This window comes from Musa acuminata, chromosome BXJ3-3 (assembly GCF_036884655.1).
Source record: "Musa acuminata AAA Group cultivar baxijiao chromosome BXJ3-3, Cavendish_Baxijiao_AAA, whole genome shotgun sequence".
Lineage (NCBI taxonomy): Eukaryota > Viridiplantae > Streptophyta > Magnoliopsida > Zingiberales > Musaceae > Musa > Musa acuminata.
This window is the reverse complement of record NC_088351.1, coordinates 11,087,746-11,108,900: the sequence shown is the minus strand read 5'-3', so window position 1 is coordinate 11,108,900 and position 21,155 is coordinate 11,087,746. Positions and strand designations below refer to the sequence as shown.

Genomic DNA, 21,155 nt, shown 5'->3' with positions numbered 1-21,155 from the left:
GTGTGTCACCATTCTAAAAGGCATTACGATCGAAACACCTGAATTATATGCTCTATTTGCAGTGAGCTTTAGGTATCAATTTTTGGTGATTTTGACTTATATTGTCAGCTCTATCTGAATTGCAAGCTTGGAATCTGCCATTGTGAAAACACATGCATGCTGATGAATGGCGGTCATCGCAGCTCTGCTTCCATTGAGCAGCCAAAGCTGACACGCTACGCAAGTCGCCGTGGAGGAGGACGATATGGTCAGCTTGCAGCAGGTGCGCCTCGAGCCGCCTCCAAGATCCTCTGGTTCTCATGCTTCTTGGGGCGCAGACAAGGGTTGCTGAACTATGCAATGACGCGAGCTCATGCAGAGGATCTCGTGCGTCTTGGAACGCAGACAAGGGTTGCTGAACTATGCAATGACGGGAGCTCAATGAATCTGGTGGAAGAGGGTGTGTTCTGGTGGCCATGATTCGAGCACGGACGCTGAAGTGAGACCATCAGTTGAATCTGGCGACCAAAGCAGGCCAAGAAGAGGGTGTGTTCCTCAGACACGAGTACTCACTCTTGTTGTCTTCCTGCGAATATGACTGATGAGATTTGAGACTGGTTTGAACCAATACATCAATTACTTTATTAGAACCATTATCGATGAACAGAAAATTAAATTTATGTTTTGCTTGATACTAATTTATTAGATTGTATTATTTGGTTTTATTTCGGAGTATTTTGTATGAACGATGCGAAGAACACCACAGACTGGCAAAAGCTTGCTGCGCCACAGGTTGATAAGATAGGGAAGCCGCTTTCACCTCTCCTCTCAGGACGCGTGTCGGTTTGATTTAGCCGACACGACCGACGCAGCCGGTGGCCTCTGCGACGCGGGCAGCAGACGAATAATAACCGGCGCGGTGGACGCCAGGGAAACCCCAATCCCTGCTTCTGTACGTCTCTTCTCCGTGCTGATCTCCCAACGCTCGCGATCCATCAGAATCAATTTATTCGATCGGAACAATCGAGGTTCTTTCTCGCCGTTTGATGTTTGTGGGGGTGATCCCTCGTTTATTTTTGTGTTTCTTGTTCTTGTTGTCCCAAATTGATTTTTGATGGTTTCTCGAGAAAAGAGAGAGAGAGAGAGAGAGCAAGATTAGGAATTTAACGAGGATCGAAGGATTTAAAGCATAAAGCAATGTTCTTGCAGGTTGGATTTGGATTAGGATTGGCTTTAGCCCCAAATTGGTTGGCTTCTGTGGATTATTTGGGGGGAAAACAGAGATTTTTTATCAGATTTGCTGAATCCAATTTGCCACTATGGTCGATACCATTGGCGCAAGCACGTCCCTCGTCGGTCACCACCTGCTCTACCAAAGGCCCTGTTGTAAAGATGACAACTTTAAGCGACGAACTGGCTCCTGCCGGCTGCTCGTCACGGAGTTTATGGGGCAGCGGTTGCCGATCGGCCCTTCCACTTCCGTTGTGACCCCCAGGCAGAGATACAATGGTTTCGTGGATTCGACTGTCAAGTCGATGGCGATGGAGCTGACAAAGGAAAAGAACCCCTCGAAAGAGGACTGGCGGAGGATCGCTCGTGATCTCGGTTACACGAGCGATACAGCAGGCGTGAGTCCTGGTAGATTGTGGCCTCCTGCGAACAAGGCCGACGATCCCATGATTCACAACCCACTGCTCCGTCAAGAAAGAATGGGTTGCGGGTGGTTTGCCGTGATCTTTGAAATGGAAGGGGTGATCGTTGAAGATGACTCCGAGTTGCAAAGGCAGGCCTGGCTGGTGTTATCTCGAGAAGAGGGACGTTCGCCACCGTTTGCCTTCGTTCTGAAGAGAATCGAGGGAATGAAGAATGAGCAAGCAATCTCCGAGGTGCTCTGCTGGTCGCGAGACCCGACGGAGCTCAGACGATTGGCCTCTCGGAAGGAGGAAATATATCGGAGCCTAAAAAATGGTGGGTACTATCAGCTTCGATCTGGATCTCAGGAGCTTATGACCACTCTTGCAAACCACAAGATTCCACTTGCTGTGGCATCCACGCGACCGCGGAAGGTCCTCCAAGAGGCAGTCGAGGGTGTTGGCGTCCAGAGCTTCTTGGATGTGATAGTGGCAGCAGAAGATGTGTTCAGAGGAAAACCTGATCCAGAGATGTTTCTGTATGCTGCACAGCTCCTCAATTTCATACCGCAGCGGTGCATCGTGTTCGGGAATTCGAATTCGACGGTGGAGGCAGCACATGATGCCCGAATGAAGTGCGTGGCGGTGGCAAGCAAACACCCGGTATATGAACTCCGTGCAGCTGACCTCGTGGTGAGGCAGCTGGATGAGCTATCGGTGGTCGACTTGAAGAACCTCGCCGATATTGATTCTCCCGAGTTTGAATCAGGAGAACCAGAGGTGGAAATGGAAGAGGAGGAGGATGACCCATCTCCGTCGTGCTCAGTGGGTGTTGATGATCTGTTCTGGTAAGATGTATTCCGACGCACAGCTTATTGTTTTCCCATCCCTGCAGTCAATATATAATTCATGATTTAAGCAGGAAATTTGGGTTCTTAGCTCTTAGCTTTGTAAATAGTTATCACATTGAATTCTGCATCCTTCAGACATTGTACAAACTAAAGCAAATAAGGAGGATGAATCAGTTGCTGCGTGGTCTTCATCGGGCTCATCATGTGCTGAAATATATAGCATAACTCGCAACACTTAGTTTCTTTCGAAACGATGTATCCATTTGTTTCGAGAGCATGTTGGATGCTAAATCTTTAGATGACATTATCGAGAACAGATGTGCACCCTTTGATAGCATAGCTAATGTTGATACCATAGTTGTCGATTCTGTCTATGTTTGACACAACAAGTAGTTGTTGGATGAGGAACCATAGTTGCTGCAAGCAACAAGTATTTGTCCTTTAAATTTGTAACTAACTGATCAAGGAAGATTATATATATATATATATATATATTCTCTCTCTCATTCCATTAGTGTCATTTCCCCTTCTTCTGCCTGTTCATTGCTTCTAAGTTACAAGTTGCTGTCTTTGGAAGAATGGAATTTTTTTCGCCACAAGGCGCGGTAGAACTTCTTCGTCCAAACTCAGGTCGATGTCATACTAATATTAATATGGTATTTTTACGTTGTTTTTGAATGATTCATAGAGTGTGATATTTATTTTTGTGGACACGGCAGAAGGCAGAATCGGATTGGCGAAAAGAATCGGAATTTTTTTCGCCACAAGGCGTGGTAGAACTTCTTCGTCCAAACTCGGGTCGATGTCATACTAATATTAATATAATATTTTTACGTTGTTTTTGTGGACACGGCAGAAGGCAGAATCGGTAGGTTTGACGAAGTGTGGATTGTGTCATTCCTGTGACAAAACGTAGCCAACAAACAGGTGCATTGAACTCGGAAGATTGCTTCTTGAATTGATGGAAATTGCTTATAAAGGTCAAAATACTCCCAAAGTAGAGAGGTGTTTCGTCGTTGAAACGGCCAAACTCGGATAATTTTGGTGCAGAGGCGATGAGTTTTCAGTAGGGTGGAATGGTGGGAGTATCAATAGCACAATGCCTTTCAAACTCGGACCCAAAAACAAGAAAATATCATACACAGAGAAGATAACAAAACACCACTTCACATCAAGCAATTTTATAAAACGATCAGCAATTTGTTTGCCTTTTCGAGTTTTGTTTTCATAACTTGATAAGTAAATATATGGAATCATATGCCCTGGACCTTCCTCCTTAGCGCCGGACATAGAGAATCATAAAGATAATTTGATTAAGGCCAGTCGGCCAGTCGTCATAAACAGCAACGTATTTTGTGCTCTAGCAAGCTGCCAAATCAACATATTTATTCCCATTCCACGGTCGCTGGTGGTTTTGATGTAATATCCTGACAGACCCGGTTCACGCCACGGACATTATTGCAGATCTTGCGGACCACATCGACGAGGAACTTGTGGTCAAAATAGTACCTGAAGAGATTTGCATGCAGGGAGAAGGGAGATTTGCACGCAAGGAGAAGGGGTTACGAAATTCATAGCACAGCGAAGGTAATTCATGAACCGAAAAAAACATCCATCCAAGTCTAGAATCTAATAATGCGAATGTAAGCATGAAAATAAAAGAGGACGAATATAAGGTAGAAAAATTCAGCCTATGGATTCTTAGCATTATGCACTTTAAATTGCACATTTCTCCTAAGAAGTTTATCATCTTGATTGTGGAACTGCAATCACATATAGCTTTCTGAACACCAATACTGAGTGAAGAACCATAATAACTAATCACTTTTTTCCTGCAGATTTTGTGTTTGAAATAGTTAAGGACATACAGTCAGCAGTTGCTGCACTTTGAATTCTGATGATCATACCATTACCGAATCCAAATAAAGATACCAGCAAAAGGAAGCTAGAGATTAGAGATATCTTTTCTGTCATGAACATGGAGATAAAACATATTTTCTTTGGATGTCAAATTACAGGTAGGATCTGGACAACGGTTTTAATGTTTTGAAAGAAGTGTCAGTTAGAACGTCTGTGATCTAGAATAGGAAGTACTCCGGCTCTTCTTTAGTCCAAAATTCGAGGAAAGGGTTGTTTGCAGGCACTGCATACTGCATCTAGTTAGAGATAAATTTCAGATTTAATTCAGGAGCAGAATTCTTCTGCAAAACCAGTTGTACAGAAGATCAAAGAAGTAGTGTGACTTCAATTTTTAATTGGAAAGGAGATTAAGGATACTATGGATAATTAGAAATTATTGGAATCTCAGGGATTGCCTGTCTAGTTTAAACAACAGTAGTTAAGAAGTTAGTGTGTTGTAGTGTTTCATTTGGTAGTTGTTGTCCAAAAGTTAGTAGTTAAGCAGCTGGCGTGTTGAGTGTTTCGTATGGTAGCGATTGGTTGGAAGTGAGTTGGTACATGGTGTTAGCAGCTTTTGGTAGTTAGTGTGAATCACTATATGGAGGTTGGATGTACATATTTGTACAGTTCTCGTTGTAAGTTTCAGTAGGTAAGTTAAGTTCAAGGGCATAAAACTGGAAGCATACAGTTAGCAACAGTACACTTTTTGGACGAGGTCACCATTGGGCCAAGCACACTTTAATTAAAGGCGTCATTTTATGTTTGATGAATGAATGCGAAACTAAAAAAGGTTGTAAAACTCTGACAAGGGGAATGTCACTGACCAGTCTGCCGTCATTCCATCTTCACTGGTAATTGCTCTAAGAACAACCACATGAGAATGGGTTCTTTGGTCACCCTGGACACCAACCGATTGCACTGGTAGAAAAACAGCAAAAGCTTGCCAGATGGAATCATAAAGACCAGCCTCTTTGATGGACTGAATGAAAATCTCATCCACCTAATAATAAAAATAATGTCCAAAGTGAAAGCAATGTTGCCAGCACAATGATTAGATAAAGAACTAAAATAAAATAACAAGCAAACCTGACGAAGAATCTCCAATGCATTTCCTTCTGTTACATCTCCTAGTACCCGAACAGCAAGTCCGGGTCCAGGGAATGGGTGCCTCTTCAAAAATGATTCAGGAACATTCAAAATGTTCCCCATTTTTCGTACCTTTTCGAGCAAAAGTGTCAAATTATTAAAAGCAGTGTAGCATAATCGACGATAAATGATAAAAGGCGCTAGAAAAGAATGACATAAAAGTCTACAATGAACATATGATGATGCTCGAAGCTATACCTCATCTTTAAACAAGAGTTTAAGTGGTTCAATAAGCTTTAGCTTCATTTCCTTTGGAAGTCCTCCAACATTATGATGGCTCTTGATTGTATGAGAGTGAGTCATTCCACTTCCAGGAGGTGGACAGGATTCAATAACATCCGGATAGAGAGTTCCCTGGACCAAGAATGTTGGCCTTTTTCCCAACTTTTCCTCTAGTTCTTGAGCAAAGTCATCAAAAATGCTTATGAACTCTCGTCCAATAATTTTTCTTTTCATCTCAGGATCTTTTACACCTTTTAACTTACTAAGAAACTGCTCGGATGCATCTATACAGGTAACTGGTAAATGCAGATCACTTTGAAAGGTTGACATGACTCGCTCTCTTTCCTTATACCTAGAGCATGGAAAGTTCATAATATTCAGTCAGATGACTGTGATAGAATATATATTTTCTATAATGTCTTAATACTAAGAAAGACAGGCAACCTCAATAAGCCATTGTCAACAAATACGCAGTGAAGCCTATCTCCAATTGCTTTGTGAACAAGAGTGGCCGCAACAGTGGAATCAACTCCTCCAGATAGTGCACAAATCACATGCTCATCAGGCCCTACCAAGCCTTTGATGACCTTAATTTCCTCTTCGAGTACATCTTGCATCTTCCAGTCAGCAGTCACCCCACAAACATCCAAAAGAAAATGTTGCAGTGTCTCCATTCCTTGTGTTGAATGAGTTACCTATTGATGGATTGGAAGAGAAAATCAAGCGGTGTAGCTACACACTGCACTACAATCAACTTTGTATGGTACCAAGATTGTACACATGATTCTTGACCAATTGCAGAACGTACACTAAGCATTCAAAAAATCATGAGGAAGACCAAAAATTACACAAAAGAATACTAGAAATAAATAAGCAAACACCATGTTCAACATATATCTGTGTCTTTAAAGATATGTTTGCCTCATGAATCAACACAATTAATCATTTTTGTGTCGACCAGTCCTGGTACAGACTCTAGCTTTCAAAATTACGATATAGGATAACTTGCAAAAGATGTCGTGCGTAGTAATATAAGAAAAGAAAGATATTGCTTACATGTAACAGGATGCAGTTTTCTCCTAACAAAATTTAGTATTTTTACTGAAGACACTAAGATTCTTAAGTGAAACATGAAAAGCCATATCAGCTTGATACAGAAACGACGATTCACATGGTCTCTGCTAAAAATTACATCTGAAAAGACATAGGAAGTTGCACCAAACAGCTATAGGAGGGGAGCAACTACAAAGCGAAAAGGTTAATATTTCAGTTATTAGAATTGACAACACGAACAGATTCTCATTTTTCTTGCCTCATTTTATTTGTTTCTGTACTTCAATTCAATCAAAATAACTCTTCAAACCGATGAGAGGAGATGCATCATACTATCCCAAGAGGCCAAAACAGTGAGTACTTTAAGGAAGGAGACCTTTACTACTAAGAACACATTACACTACTCAGATAACAGAACAAAACATGCAGTAGTATGATTTCCTCATATGTAATTGCACAAAGAGAAATAATTAAAACCATATGCAAATTATAGTTCTTGTGGTGCCTATCGACAGCAACATCTATCAAAATTATGATAACTCGCCTAGAGTTGCCATAAGGAGTCAGATCTTATTAGATGCCAGACCATGCTGAAATGGAGAGGAATCGATATACATCGAAACATGCATAGCTCGACTTACACTACGCGTTGCTGAGGTACGAACTCAAAAGAAAATCATAATGTTATTCTACTTGTTCCGCAACATGAATTAATTTTTAAGACAAGTATCTGTTAATGATCATAGCAAATTCTTCACAACAAATGCTACTCAGTAACAAGTTCTTCTAAATTTCAAGTATAGTGGAATTGTGTACTATAAGAAGACACAGTTCCTTCTCCTCATTATGCTGAAGTAAAAATAACTCACTGATACCATGAAAAGCCTCTGACGATCTACACAATATATGTACAGACAGAAGGAAACCAGAGAAGGGATTCCAAAATCACCTCGGGATGGTACTGAAGACCGTAAAACCTTCTTGAGCGATTCTCAATTGCCGCCACCGATCCTTGCAGGCTCCTCGCGACCACCGTGAATCCCTCCGGCAACTTCACTGCCTCGTCTCCATGGCTCATCCACACGGTCTGATGCCCACCGATGGCCTCCGGACCATAAAATCCCCACTCGCCCTCGGGCACCGCTATTTCCATCTTCCCGTACTCCTGTTTCTCCCCGACAGCGACCACGCCCCCGAGCTTCTGGACGATCAACTGCATCCCGTAGCATATTCCGAGCACGAACACGCCGTGCTCCTCGGCGTACTCGATGAAGCCGTCCGGGAACGACGGCGCGCCCGCGGCGTGGACGGAGTGGGGACCGCCGGAGAGGATGACGACGCGGGGCTTCAGCTTGGCGATGGCGTCGAGGGTGGAGGTGCCGGAGATACACAGGGAGAGGACGGAGAGCTGCCGGATTCGACGGGTGATGAGGTGCGTGTACTGCGAGCCATAGTCGAGGATGAGGACGAGGTTGCCTGCGCCGCCGGTGGCGACCCCGTTGGCGGTCCTCGAGTTGACGGCGGTTTCCATCTCTCCGGCAGCGAAGGTTAGCGTTTCCGGTGGGCGGCGAGAAAAGGAGGGCTCGGTTTAGGGTTTTTCAGGACCATTTGGCGGGAACACCCTTGATCATGACGGTAGATTATATGATACATCGGATCAGAGCCGTTGATCTGATCGACCATAAGGAACCATCAGATGGACGGCTCATGCGCACCTGTCGCCCAACCACGCTCCGGGGATCGTCGCACCACATGGGCTAACCTTTTTATCTTACTATTTTGTTTTTGTTTTTGTTTTTTTTGTTTTCTGTTATGTGAATTGATGAATTATGTTGAAAATTATCAATATTTTAGGGCTGTTTTTTTTTAAAAAAAATTCATATTTTTAGTATTTTCTAATGGTTATGCTGTTTTTATTTAGCTCGTCTATAGTATTTTTCATTGACATTTTCAGTATTTTTATTGAGGTAATAAAATACTGTTGATGCTATTAAAAAAAATACTATAAGTGATGTTTTATTATCTGCTCATAGACTATTACAATATAATATTTTTAAATTTATAATTTGTTTAATTGAAATTATAAATTTATTTAAATCATTTATGATGTTTTCATTGTGGTAGTCATAACAAACTAATTCTTGATTTTTATTTAGGTGATGTTGTTTATAAAATATTGTAAATACCTATGTGAATCATAATATTATGCATCAAATAATATTTAGTATATTTTGATTCATTGGACTAATTTATAGTTATTTTATTGTAAGAATCAAAACACTACATTAGTCTAAAACACGGTAACAGATGAAAAAGTTTTTGAATGACGATTTGATTATTTTTAAAATTAGAGATATTATTTGAAAAAAAAAAAAAAAAAAAGGCATCGATTGACAAATACTTCAATATTTTCTAGGGAAATTGCCCAAGAATTTATGAAAAACTTGAGAAGAATTATTTAGGCAATGATAGAGTATTATTTCTTTTTGTTTTAAATTTCTCTCTCCTCTATATTTGATATTCTTATTTCTACCATCAAGGAAATTATTTTATTAGTATAAAACCGAACTTTTTGTGAACTAAAAAGTGGTGTTTGATTGTTGTGAATGCACTACTTGCAAGTCATTGTAGCAAATAATACACGGACACCTCCCTCATGTACTGCAAGTATATTTATGATTTATGTAGCAAAATAATCCATTTACAATGATTTCTTCTCTGCTTTCATCTTCTCTCCTATCTTGCAGCTGTTACAACAAGAACCCAGCATTCCCTTAATGCCTCTGTTGCTGGATAACTCCATCAAGAATATAGAATGAATGATTCAACAACTCGAATGATTAATTTGGCAGATATATACTGGAATTTCATAAATATCTCTCAAGTAGAAGCATCACATTTGTGTTGCCATAAATCAAATTACAAAAGATTGGCAATACAGTCGGGGCCTGACAGCATTTAGACCTCCATCGAGTGAGCCTTTTCACTGGAGACTGGGCAAGCTCCATCCCACAACTCCCTCAGCTCATTTCTTCTCCAAGAAAGGAAAATAACAGGCCCCAGAGTCGATGGTACCTGCAGTAACATCACTTTGTGAGAAAGTAATTTACAATTTCTTTTACTTGATCAAAATTTAGAAAGCTTAAAGTGAGATGCCGTATGATGTTTCATCTTACCAGATAAAGTAGAGCAGGTTGAGGCGACTGAGTTAATATCCCAGCAGACAAGGCACTAACCAACCCAATTGCATATCCAGAGAGTGAACACCATAAGTATTTGTCCCCGCTTGACCGAGATTTTTCTAATGGAGTAGCCATATCTCTAGTCTTCCTATGGTCAAAACAGAGAACCAAAGCTAGAAGCATACCAGGGATAGCCTACAGAATCAGCAAACACACTGTGATTGGTTTTGTAATGGGCATCATAATCATCAGTTTTTACAGATATGGTTCACTAGCACATTTTCGAGGAGCTGTGGAATGGCTCACTGTCTTCAACAGTATTAAGCAATGCCAATTCAACTGTCATTTCTCATGCAAATGAAAATTAGAGGGTCTACAGCTAAATATTGTAATGCCATGGGCAAAAATGAAATCCTGAAACCCTATAATTTAAGACACTCATACATGCAGATTTTGGTAATAAAATGAAAAACAATCTTCAATTTCTTAAGGATAACATGATCCCAAAACAAGGTGTCATCTTATTAAAGCCAAATATGAGTTACCTTATTCAACATGAAGAACTGCAAGATCTAAATAATACAAGGTTAGCAATGTGACAAAAAATTATTTTATAAGCATACAAATGTTCCACAGATGGTAATGATTATGACATGCACAGTATTTGAACAGCAAAGTGATTGAACATGTTTATCTGTTTTAGACAAAAGAAAACGGAATTTGTTAGAACCCTTGCAGATTCTAAACTTGGAGTTGATCTCTTTAGGGGATCGGCCTCCGTGGAACTCTATAGGGGTTCCTCTCTCTAAGTTGCTGCTCAAAGGCTGCAGAAAAGATTCATCTATTGCTTATCAAAAGAAGATGAATACATGGCTATTTATAGGGTTTCTAAAACCTAACTCCTAATAGGACTCCTATTCAAGACTCCTAATATGACTCTTACTCAAGACTCTTATTCCTTTACAACTTCTAATTCTTTTTTAAGAAATAATCTCCAAACCCTAGCCGGCCTCTTCACCTCTTTAATAGGGGTCGACTTAGGTAGATTTTACATAAATACCTCTCTCAATTAGGACTCTCCTAGCTAGAGTCCTAACAGACCCGTCCTCTTCAAATCAGCCTTGTCCTCGAGGCTGACGATCCATGAATTCTGGAAATTTGATCTTCAAGTCGTCATAGTTCTCCCAAGTGGCACCTTCTGCTGGTAAGTTCGCCCATTGTATTAGCACTTCAATAGTGGGTCGTCGTCGTCGAGTCATGATTCATCGATCAATAATGACACTTGATTGGGTCGAGAGTTCTCCTTGGGTAGTTATATTTGGTGGATGGCTTTGGGCTATCTCCAAGCACCTGTTCACCACTTCCGTCTGGTCGTCGGTTTGTGGGTGATACGCCGTACTCCTTTTCAATTTAGTGCCCTGCATCTGGAATAACTTTGTCCAAAATCTGCTCGTGAAGATGCAAGTAGAATTTGACACAAGCACAATGCGTCTCTTATAGCGCAATTCTTTTGAGTCCCAACTGTAATGAGCCACGGGGCTTGGTGCTTCCTTCAATTTTTTTATGATCTTACTGGTCTCCGAATCTTCCTACCATTCCATCTTAATATCCTCAAGGAAGTCACTGGTCGGAAGTGAAACGATCGAAAATTCAGCTTGCTCGGGTAGCCGCGAAAGCGCATCTGCAATAACATTCTCTTTTCCCTTTTTGTAATGTTATTTCATAATCAATTCAAGAAGTTCTATTACCCATTTTTGCAGCTCAAGGGATGATATCTTTTGCTCCAAAAAGTACTTAAGGCTTCTATGGTCGGTTTTAATTTGAAATTGTCGACCGATCAATAGGGTCTCCACCTCGTTGCTGCGTGCACAATGGCGAGTATCTCCTTATCATATATTGACATATCTTGATGGGAGGGAGTTAATGCCTTGTTAGTGTATGCGAGTGGTCGACCATCTTGCATAAGAATGTCTCCAATTCCGACTCCAGATGCGTCGGCCTCAATAATGAAGGGTCGGCTGAAATCTAGTAGTGCTAGCTTCGGCGTCGTCGTCATGGCTGCCTTAAGTTTGTCGAAGGCAGTGGAGGCTTTGTCCGACCATTGGAAGACATTATTTTTCAAAAAGGAAGTAAGTGGTGCACTGATCTTTCCATAGTTTTTCAAGAACTTGCGATAGTAGCCTGTTAAACCCAGAAAGTCATGTAGCAATTTTATGTTCCTCGGGGTCGACCAGTTCTGCATTACTTCTATTTTGGAGGGGTCCACCATCACACCTTCCTCTGATATGATATGCCCAAGATATTCCATCTTTTGTTGAAGAAAGCAAAAATTCGTAGTGGTCGTTGTGTGTTCGAAAGGCAGTTTGTCTTTTTCGCACACTCGTATTTGATGATACCCGGATCGAAGGTCCAGCTTTGTGAAGATTTGTGCTCCCTTTCATCTAGCAATTCATCTACTACTGGAATAGGGTATTTATCCTTAATGGTTATGCCATTGAGAGCTCGGTAATCAACACATATTCGCCTTGTTTCGTCCTTGCGTACAAGTAGCACCGGTGAAGAGTAGAGGCTGCAACTTGACCGAATAACTCCTGTTTCAAGCATCTCTTTTACAATCCTTTCTATTTCATCCTTCTGGATATGTAGATACTGATATGGCCGAGTATTTGCTGGAGGTTTGCCTGGAAGAATCGTTATATAATGATCATGCCAACGGGTAAAGAGGTAGGTTGTGCGGTTCGTCAAATATATATGAAAATTCAGCAAGCAAAGGAAGTAGGTTTGGATCTTTAAATTCTCTTACCTCTCCCTTAGTTTGCTACTCAAGTTGTACCAAAAAGCCACTGCATGCTTTAAGCAAAATCTTCTCCATTTGTTGTGTGCAAATCGTCGTTACGTCGCCCCCACGTTTCCCATGCAGTATCACTTGTTTCTCCTTACTGTAAAATTTCATAATTAGTTGCATATAATTCAAAAAAACATCACCTAATATCGTCAACCATTTAATTCTGAGTATAGCCTCATGATCATCAAGAGGGAGGAGGAAGAAATATGCAATTATCTCTTGGTCCTGCAGCAATAGTTTCACTCGCAGGCACCTACGATCATACTTCAAAATCCATCCGTCGGCGACCTTAACGTCAAACCTACTACAATTCTCGATAGGTAAGGCCATCACGATAGCAACCTTATTATTTATGAAGTTATTAGTACTGCCCGTGTTGATGAGAACAGTGATCGATTGTTGTTTGAGAAGACCTCCAACTTTCATCATTTGCGGGTTTGAGTAGCTGGCTAGTGCATGTACCGTAACTTCGATCGGTTGTGGCTCTTCTTCTGTATCTTCTTCTTCATGTTCAAGGCTCTCTTCTGGATGTTCAATGACCTCTTCTTCTACTGGTTCAATCATAAGAAGTCTCCCTTTACTACAGCGATGCTCACGGCTCCATGGCTCGTCGCAGTACCAACATAGCCCCTTCGCATATCACTCTCGAAGCTCTTCTCTTGTCAACCTCTTTGGTGCAGGGACTCGGTCAACAATAGGGGGGGCTGAGGGCTTCAGTATTGTTGGTCGAGGAGCGACCCTAGTCCTCCGAGCTTCATGGTTTAATCGCTCCTCTTGATGTCGTGCGAAAGAGATGGTCGTCATAAGCGTGTACGATTGTCACGCTTTAACTTCTCCCCGGATCTCTGGCTTCAAGCCCTCAATGAAGGTCCCCAATAGCTGTTTTTAAGACCAATCACGAGTTTGATTATATAACCTTTTAAACCTGGTTTGGTACTCTTGAATGGTGGAGGTTTGTCGGATCTTTGCTAGTTGTCCATCAATGTTCTCGTAATCAGTTGGTCCAAAGCGGATCAGCAGTCCTTCATTGAATTGTCGCCATAAGAGGACTCCATGAGTGTGTTTAAACCAATCAAACCATTGTATGGCATCTCCTTCAAGATGTATAGCTGCAATTTTCACCATAGATGCATAAGTGGTTTTGTGGTACCGAAAATATGGCTCCGCGCGCGAGATCTAACCAATCGAGTCTCCTTCTTCCTATTTAGGGAAGTCCACCCTCATGCGTGGATAGTTGGGGTCGGTCATAGAGCCTCCCCTCCCTTAGAAGTCATCTCTTCAGGCTTGGTGCGATTGGGCAAAGCTCTCTCTTTGATGTGATTTCTTCGGGCTTAGTGGTCGGCCCAATCTGAGTTCGACAAAGAGCGTCTGAATCTTAACCTCCATTTACGCCTCGAAGGCTTCGAATTTAGCATTAATTGCCTCCTCAGATGCCATAGTATATGCCTCCAAATATATGATGTTAAGATCTCTCTTTTGTTGTCGGGTTAAAGGCATGTATAGGTTGAGAGAAGTGATGGTCGAAAGGGTTGGTGGATCGGTGGATGTAGGCTGCGATTTAGGCTTGTTTTGTGGCTGTTTTGGGTGCAGTTTGAGGGTGTGGTTTGGTGGAGCTTTAGGGCTGTGGATAAAAGTTTTGGATCTGTGGTAGATGGCAGCAAAGGTTTGATGGAAATCAGTGGAAGTTGCTGCAAATATGTGCTGTCTTGTAAGAGCATAATTATCGTCGAAGAAACAACGGTTTCTCGACGAAATTTCCACAAAAAACTTAGAGATTTGAGGAGGGAATCAACAGCAAAATCTCAATTTATATGACAGCAAGGATGTCCAATTTAATCAAAAAAAATTTGGCAATATAGCAACAAGGAAATTGGTGCAAGTTGCGATAACAGAATTCTCGTCGAAAAATTTCAACAGTTTGCGACGAAAATTTGCAGCAACACAAAATCGTTTTTAAAGATGAATTCCTCAATAGATCAATATTAGATGAAAGCCAAGATGATTTATGAAGTGTATAAGAAATTTCGTTCAAAAATGATTGCAAATATACCGGTTAAGACAACAATATGAGGCTGAAATTTTTTGTAAATTTTCAAGTATAACAGATTGGACGTAAAAGATCAGTGGTTTACATTAAAAACTTTTCGTCGAAACGAAAGGGAAATCCACTGTTAGGAAGTGTTAAAGCTATCATAAAAATTTCGTAGAGATTTGGACAAAAAAAACATAGTAGCAAGATTAAACAAACTGTGCTATGCGGTTGAAATTTTACAGTGCAGATTTTCAAGTATAACAGTTTAACCATAAAAGATCAATGGTTTATATTGAGAATTTTTTGACAAAACCAAAGGAAAATCTGCTGTTAGGAAGTGTCAAAGTTGTCATAAAAATTTCATAGAGATTTGGATAGAAAAAACGCAGTAGCAAGATCAAACAGACTGTGCTATGCGGTTGGAATTCTGCAATGTATCTTTTGTCGTAGAGATAAAAACTTTGCGATGAAAAGTTTATGCAACAATTTTGGAACAATGTTTTTTTCGATTTTTGAATAAAGATAACTAAATTGCAGTAGTAGTAAGGTAGGAAACCAGAACCTGTTGCAATTCACGGGGAGATCAAAGGATGATCCGCGATGGTGGAGATGACGGCGGAATTTAACGACGATTTTTTAAGCAATTGTGGGAATTGCTTTGAGCGACTGTGGAGGGTTGATGGATGGCTGTGGAAGGACAGCGAGACGCCAAGAATGCTACTCTGATACCAAGTGTTAGAACCCTTGTAGATTCTAAATTTGGGATTGATCTCTTTAGGCGATCGGCCTCCTTGGAACTCTATAGGGGTTCCTCCCTCTAAGTTGCTGCATAAAGGCTATAGAAAAGATTCATCTATTGCTTATCAAAAGAGGATAAATACATGGGTATTTATAGGGTTTCTAAACCCTAAATCCTAATATGACTCCTACTCAATTAAGACTCATACTCAAGACTCCTAATTGGACTCCTACTCAAGACTCCTATTCCTTTACAACTCCTAATTCTTCTTTAAGAAATAACCTCCAAACCCTAGCCGACCTCTTCACCTCTTTAATAAGAGTCGGCTTAAGTAGATTTTACATGAATGCCCCTCTCAATTAGGACTCTCCTAGCTAGAGTCCTAACATAATTTTGGTTCTTCATAAGCTATGAAAGTAAGGCATTACAAACTTGAGCTTAAACAAATATGATCTTTTCTTATAGCAAGAGAAAGATTGGCTATCAGCTCATTCTTGGAGTTAAATGAAGAAATTTAAAAACAAAATCTCTCTTATCAATACCCAATAGTTCCTCTTCGTGTATCCTGTGTTCCTACATGGTGGAGCTATGTAAAATTTCTCAAAAGGCAAGTTGTACACAGTAAAGAAAGACCAACAAAGTGATCTTCCCTGTGCCATTTGTCTCATTTAGAATACTGGTAGAGCTACATGTCTTTGTCTTAAAAAAAAAGGATTGTGTGGGATCTGAACCAAAGTGGGTGCTACACCATCGAAAAACAGAATCAAGATCAGGCCACATATAGAGTGTGGTGGAAGAAAGGTGGAAGAAAATCTCCATCTCTATGAATATAGAGCAGCAATTTAGTGATCAAGGCCAATTTTTGTGCCCAAACTTTAAAAAATAAAAACACTCAAAAACATGCCCAGAAATTTTAACTGGAAGTCAAAGCAAAAAAGGAGTAGAATGCATAAATACATTTACCATGTGGGACTGAAAGCAACAAGAACCATGCACATAACAGAAACCCACTAGAATTGCACAGTGATCATATAACATCCACCACCACTCTCTAGCTAAGGCACATTAGAAGAAAAGTATGGCTCAAGTTATACACGACAACATAGAAAAGGATCAACAAGGAAATGCATGCTGCATTATAAGGACTCGTATTAGTATGGTATTACAGATCTAGAAAAGAGAAGTCTGTAAATTTGTCATCAGGAATAAAATAACAAGTCAATGTCATCAAAATCCAAGTATAGAGTAGGCAAATGATAATAAATTGAAAATATCAATGAGGATTAGTAATGTCTGCAACAGAGAGAAAATAGATTAGGAAAAAGAATATAGAAGGTAAAGAAAGAAGCTTCAACATCAATTAGTATACCTTCTTTAATCGAAAAGGTACATACAAGAACTATCTTAGTATCATACAAGACCATGAGTCTAAACATAAATCTAAACAAAGACTCAGTTATTTTATATCATTGCCTAACCAACAATAACTGAAGGAAAGAATTGAGTGAAATATTTTTATATCTAGACTATAATAAAATTTAGGGTTAAGGTTTATTTTAGCCCATGTGGTTTTGACTATGGACCACTTAAGCTCTTATGATTTACTCGTATCTAAAATAACTCATACATTTTAAACCCCCCCTCTGTTAAGTCTGAGTTAACAGACTTTAGAGTCTGCTTATGTGGCATGTTGACTCATAATAAACTATTAATATAATGATATGTGTAATTTAAATTTAAAAAAAAGATCCATTTTAGCCCCTATGCTTTTGGTCATGGGCCACTTAATTCCTTATGGTTTTGTTTGTGTCTTAAATAACCCATACATTTTTAAAAACATAGCATATAAGCTCCTCCCATCAAGTCTGAGTTAATAGACATTAGAGTCTGCTTACGTAACTTGCTGACTCACAATAAATCATTAATATAATGATATGTGTAATTTAAGTTTTTAAAAAAAGATCTATCTTGACGACGAAGAGGAAGTGGCAAAGGTCGTAGTGACGAACAAAGGTGGAGAGGCAGAGGTTGCAAAGGCCGAAGGTAGAGGTGAAGGAGAGCTGGACCTCACGTCGTAGGCGTGACGATTAAAGGTGCAGGAGAGGACGAAGTGGGAGGCAATGGAGACGAAGACGCCCAAGAGGAGTAAGAGGGACCAAGAGACTATTGTATGCCTAGCATCAGACCCGTCGATGCACATCCACCTGAGGTAGGACCGAAAGCTCCTGAGCTTATCATCAGCGTGAGAGAGGCCATGTGCATACAACGCCCTGCTAGGTTATAATAGCTTGATGCTGCTGGTGGCGGTCATTTCCATGACAATGCCTCCTCCCGCCATTGATGGTAGTCTCAATTTTTTTAATTTAAATTACACGTGTTATCATATTAATGGTTTATTGTGAGTCAACATGCCACGTAAGCAGACTCCAACGTTTATTAACTCAGACTTGATAGAAGGGGCTTATATGCTATGTTTTTGAAAATATAAAGGTTATTTTAGACACGAGTAAAACCATAAGAGCTTAAGTGATTCATGACCAAAATCACAAGGGCTAAAATGGATTTTTTTAAAAAACTTAAATTACACATGTCATCATATTAATAGTTTATTATGAGTCAACATGCCACGTAAACATACTCTAACGTTTATTAACATAGACTTGACGAGGGGAGCTTATATGCTAATTTTTTAAAAATATAGGGATTATTTTAAACATGAGTAAATCACAAGAACTTAGTGATCCAAGGTCAAAATCAGAAGGACTAAAATGGACCTCAACCCTAAAATTTATAACAAAGACTTTTTCTAATCCAACCAAATGCCTATTCCAATGCAGTAATTAGCTAATCTTGTGCACCCTAAGTAGGACGGGTGGTTCAACTATAAATGGACTCTAAATTGAATATAAATCCAAACCAAAACTAAGCGTAAGTCAAGATGAGATTGACTCTAGAATGTCTTAAGCTGAATTTGTAACAACTAATAGAAACCAACTTAAAAGAAAACTAAATATGGAATATAAAATGAGAACACGACTAACACCAAGTCCTAGACCTTCAACTAAACCAATTAGGTGCCTTATGATACCTTTTGCACTTAAGTCTTTTCATATCAAGTCCTTTAGTTCAAGTATTTGATTCTCAATCCACAGTCATCGGTACCATTTTCTTAAAAGAAGATATCAATGTATCATAGTTCTCATCCCAAGGAAGTTGAGCCATAATTTTAACTTCCAATTATTACAAGACTGAAGATGGTCCAGTCCATTATCTCGAGTATTCTGCTACTTCATCTACCAATCCCCAAATGCTAAACATTGCTGTCCAGTGCAGCAGTTCTCCAATACCTGATTTTGAAGCCAAACAACTCTAATGGAAGATTAAATCTATTCTAATATGACATCAGATCGCCTCAACATTCAGCATTATCAAACTCTTTCTAGTTTCAAATTCATAAGAACAGTGCCAAAGATCATCACATTTGGCATACATTATGAAAAGTGAGAAGATCATGACCACAAAAATGTTTACCACGTCTAGAATATCATTTCAAAAATAGAAAGATAATAAAGTGACTACTTGGCTACCATTACTGAAAATATTTGAATTACACAGGGCACTCTAAACACTTATCATTCATAACAAAATAAGCTAACTTATAAATGTCATAACAATGTCAAGTGCAAAATGTAACATACCATATCGCCTAGTCCGAGCATCATGTACTCTCCATGACCGCTCCCAGTAATTACCTGCCCACCAATCAAATTTCTTGGGAACACAAGCTTAACAGGAAGCTCCAGCTTCTTTGTAATTAGATGTAATCCTGGAAGGCTCAAGCTAGTTGCCACTTTGTGAACAGGGTTAGATGCCTTTCGTGTTGCAACTGAGACCATAACATTTGCTCCAAAAAACCTCTCCGAGAAGAAGACCCAGAAAATATCATACAAAAACAAGCAAACAAGAAGCAGTGCACATATCTTGATATTAGGTAGTCGCACATGGCTGACAAAAGCTATACATATGCAAATCCCCAGGATATTGTTCAGAATCCAATTTCCAGTAACTAGCCAAGCTGCCACAGTTCCTGTACAAAGCAGCAATAAAATTCCTTGGCTGCGTGTGAGCGGCTTGGGACAGCACCTAGAAACAAGAGGGTCCATTAAACCAAACTGCGATCTGAGGTAGGCCATGTACGGGGAGAGACAGAAATAGAGAGCAGATGCCGAAGCAACAGCCGTGAAGGCAGTTATAAACTGGGATACTGATGAAAAGAGATAGAACATCAATAAGAGGCTACAAGAGCTAGCAAGGGGGATCATAAGTGCTTGAGATCGGTCTAATGTGATCGACGACTCTGAAAAATCCAGGTTCCTTGCCATTTCCTTGCCATGATCCAGAGCTCTGGAGGCTGATGCAAAAGTCACAAAGATCGCAGTTGCAATGAGAGTGAGGGACGCCGGTTCAAGTAAGTAAGCAAGCTTCCACAGGGACTCCATTTTAGTAATAGTAACACAAGATCCCGTCTTTATCTGCTGTCACACTATAGACACATCAATGGGACTTCCATGAATCAGTAATCAGAAGTACAGATCTTTGTCTCATGTTTTTCAATATGAATACTCCAAAATTTCTTGGTGGATACAGCTGAATGTCCTGGATAGATCAAAAGGTTATCGCTCCTAAGTTACATACATCGTCACATCAAATTGAAAAGTTTACATATTCGGCCTTTAAATTACGTGAGAATCGAAGAAGCGACGAAGATTAAGACGGTATTAAACTAATGTTCAAGACGAAGTCCGAGATGAGAAATCATATCCAAAGAATAGAAGAAACAAGACACAGAGAGCATGTTTTAGATGGACAAGAAGAAGGATCCACGGATATTTAGCTGTGCAAGAAGAAATCCGTTGCCTCTGCCACGAGGAGAAGACGAACCAAGAGGTGTCGCGGAGAAGAGGGCCAGAGATCAGATTTTGGATTAGGGTTTGTGAATATGAGGGAATTTTAGGGCATCGAGTGAGTTTTCGAGAGAACCTGATCCGGACTTCCGATCGATCAGGTTTTGAAGGCTTTCCGCCACGGAAGGGGACTCGCGAGGCGGAGACTCCCGAAACTGTTCCCACGACCAAGCACCGCAATGGGGTTGACTTGGGTTCCGAGGCGATGAGCTGCCGTTATCACCACCCACCGCAGACTCTTTAATCCGCCGTTTCCTTTTATATAAAATATAAAATTAAAATGATCTATTAAAAAATATTGAATGATTTTTAGAAAATATTCTTATCTTAGATATTTTCCTTATCGGTACCTCCTATTTTATTTTTTTTCAAATAATATTTTTAATTAAAAAATACTCGTTCCTCAATTTTTTATTTATTATAGTATTTTGATCACGATAATCAAAATACTGTAAAACCTATTTAAAATATTATAAATGAGTAATTATAATATTATCATGATAAAAAATATAATATTATAATTTTACTAACTATATCATCTATAATATTATAATTTTCAACTAACTATAAGTATAAAAATATTCCAACCTCAATTCACCTAACTATAAGTAT

The 21,155-nt window shown here is 39.9% G+C and overlaps 3 protein-coding genes across 5 annotated transcripts; 1 reads left to right on the top strand and 2 right to left on the bottom strand.

The window, feature by feature from the left end:
* The first annotated feature begins 849 nt into the window (after window positions 1–849).
* On the top strand, window positions 850–2,967 carry LOC103978260 (5-amino-6-(5-phospho-D-ribitylamino)uracil phosphatase, chloroplastic). Of its 2 annotated transcripts, XM_018824150.2 has the most exons (3): window positions 850–1,007; window positions 1,189–2,458; window positions 2,597–2,967. In XM_018824150.2, coding segments are annotated over exons 2-3 (1,161 nt in total). In that variant the 5' UTR covers window positions 850–1,007; window positions 1,189–1,298; the 3' UTR covers window positions 2,598–2,967. The 2 variants fall into 2 exon arrangements, with proteins under 2 accessions (XP_018679695.2, XP_009392264.2); XM_009393989.3 differs by having other exon boundaries at window positions 1,189–2,967.
* A 645-nt stretch (window positions 2,968–3,612) lies between these two features.
* On the bottom strand, window positions 3,613–8,405 carry LOC103978261 (uncharacterized). The gene is made up of 6 exons (XM_009393990.3): window positions 7,731–8,405; window positions 6,173–6,423; window positions 5,705–6,080; window positions 5,447–5,578; window positions 5,185–5,360; window positions 3,613–3,970 (listed from the first exon to the last, which is right to left on the bottom strand). The coding sequence occupies exons 1-6, from the start codon at window positions 8,310–8,312 to the stop codon at window positions 3,847–3,849; spliced, it is 1,641 nt and encodes a 546-aa protein (XP_009392265.2). The 5' UTR covers window positions 8,313–8,405; the 3' UTR covers window positions 3,613–3,846.
* Window positions 8,406–9,618: 1,213 nt separating this feature from the next.
* On the bottom strand, window positions 9,619–20,778 carry LOC135633773 (signal peptide peptidase-like 1). 2 transcript variants are annotated; one of them, XM_065143667.1, is made up of 4 exons: window positions 20,620–20,778; window positions 19,278–20,235; window positions 9,958–10,158; window positions 9,619–9,856 (listed from the first exon to the last, which is right to left on the bottom strand). In XM_065143667.1, the coding sequence occupies exons 2-4, from the start codon at window positions 20,076–20,078 to the stop codon at window positions 9,740–9,742; spliced, it is 1,119 nt and encodes a 372-aa protein (XP_064999739.1). In that variant the 5' UTR covers window positions 20,079–20,235; window positions 20,620–20,778; the 3' UTR covers window positions 9,619–9,739. The 2 variants fall into 2 exon arrangements, with proteins under 2 accessions (XP_064999739.1, XP_064999740.1); XM_065143668.1 differs by having other exon boundaries at window positions 19,278–20,768.
* Window positions 20,779–21,155: the final 377 nt, after the last annotated feature.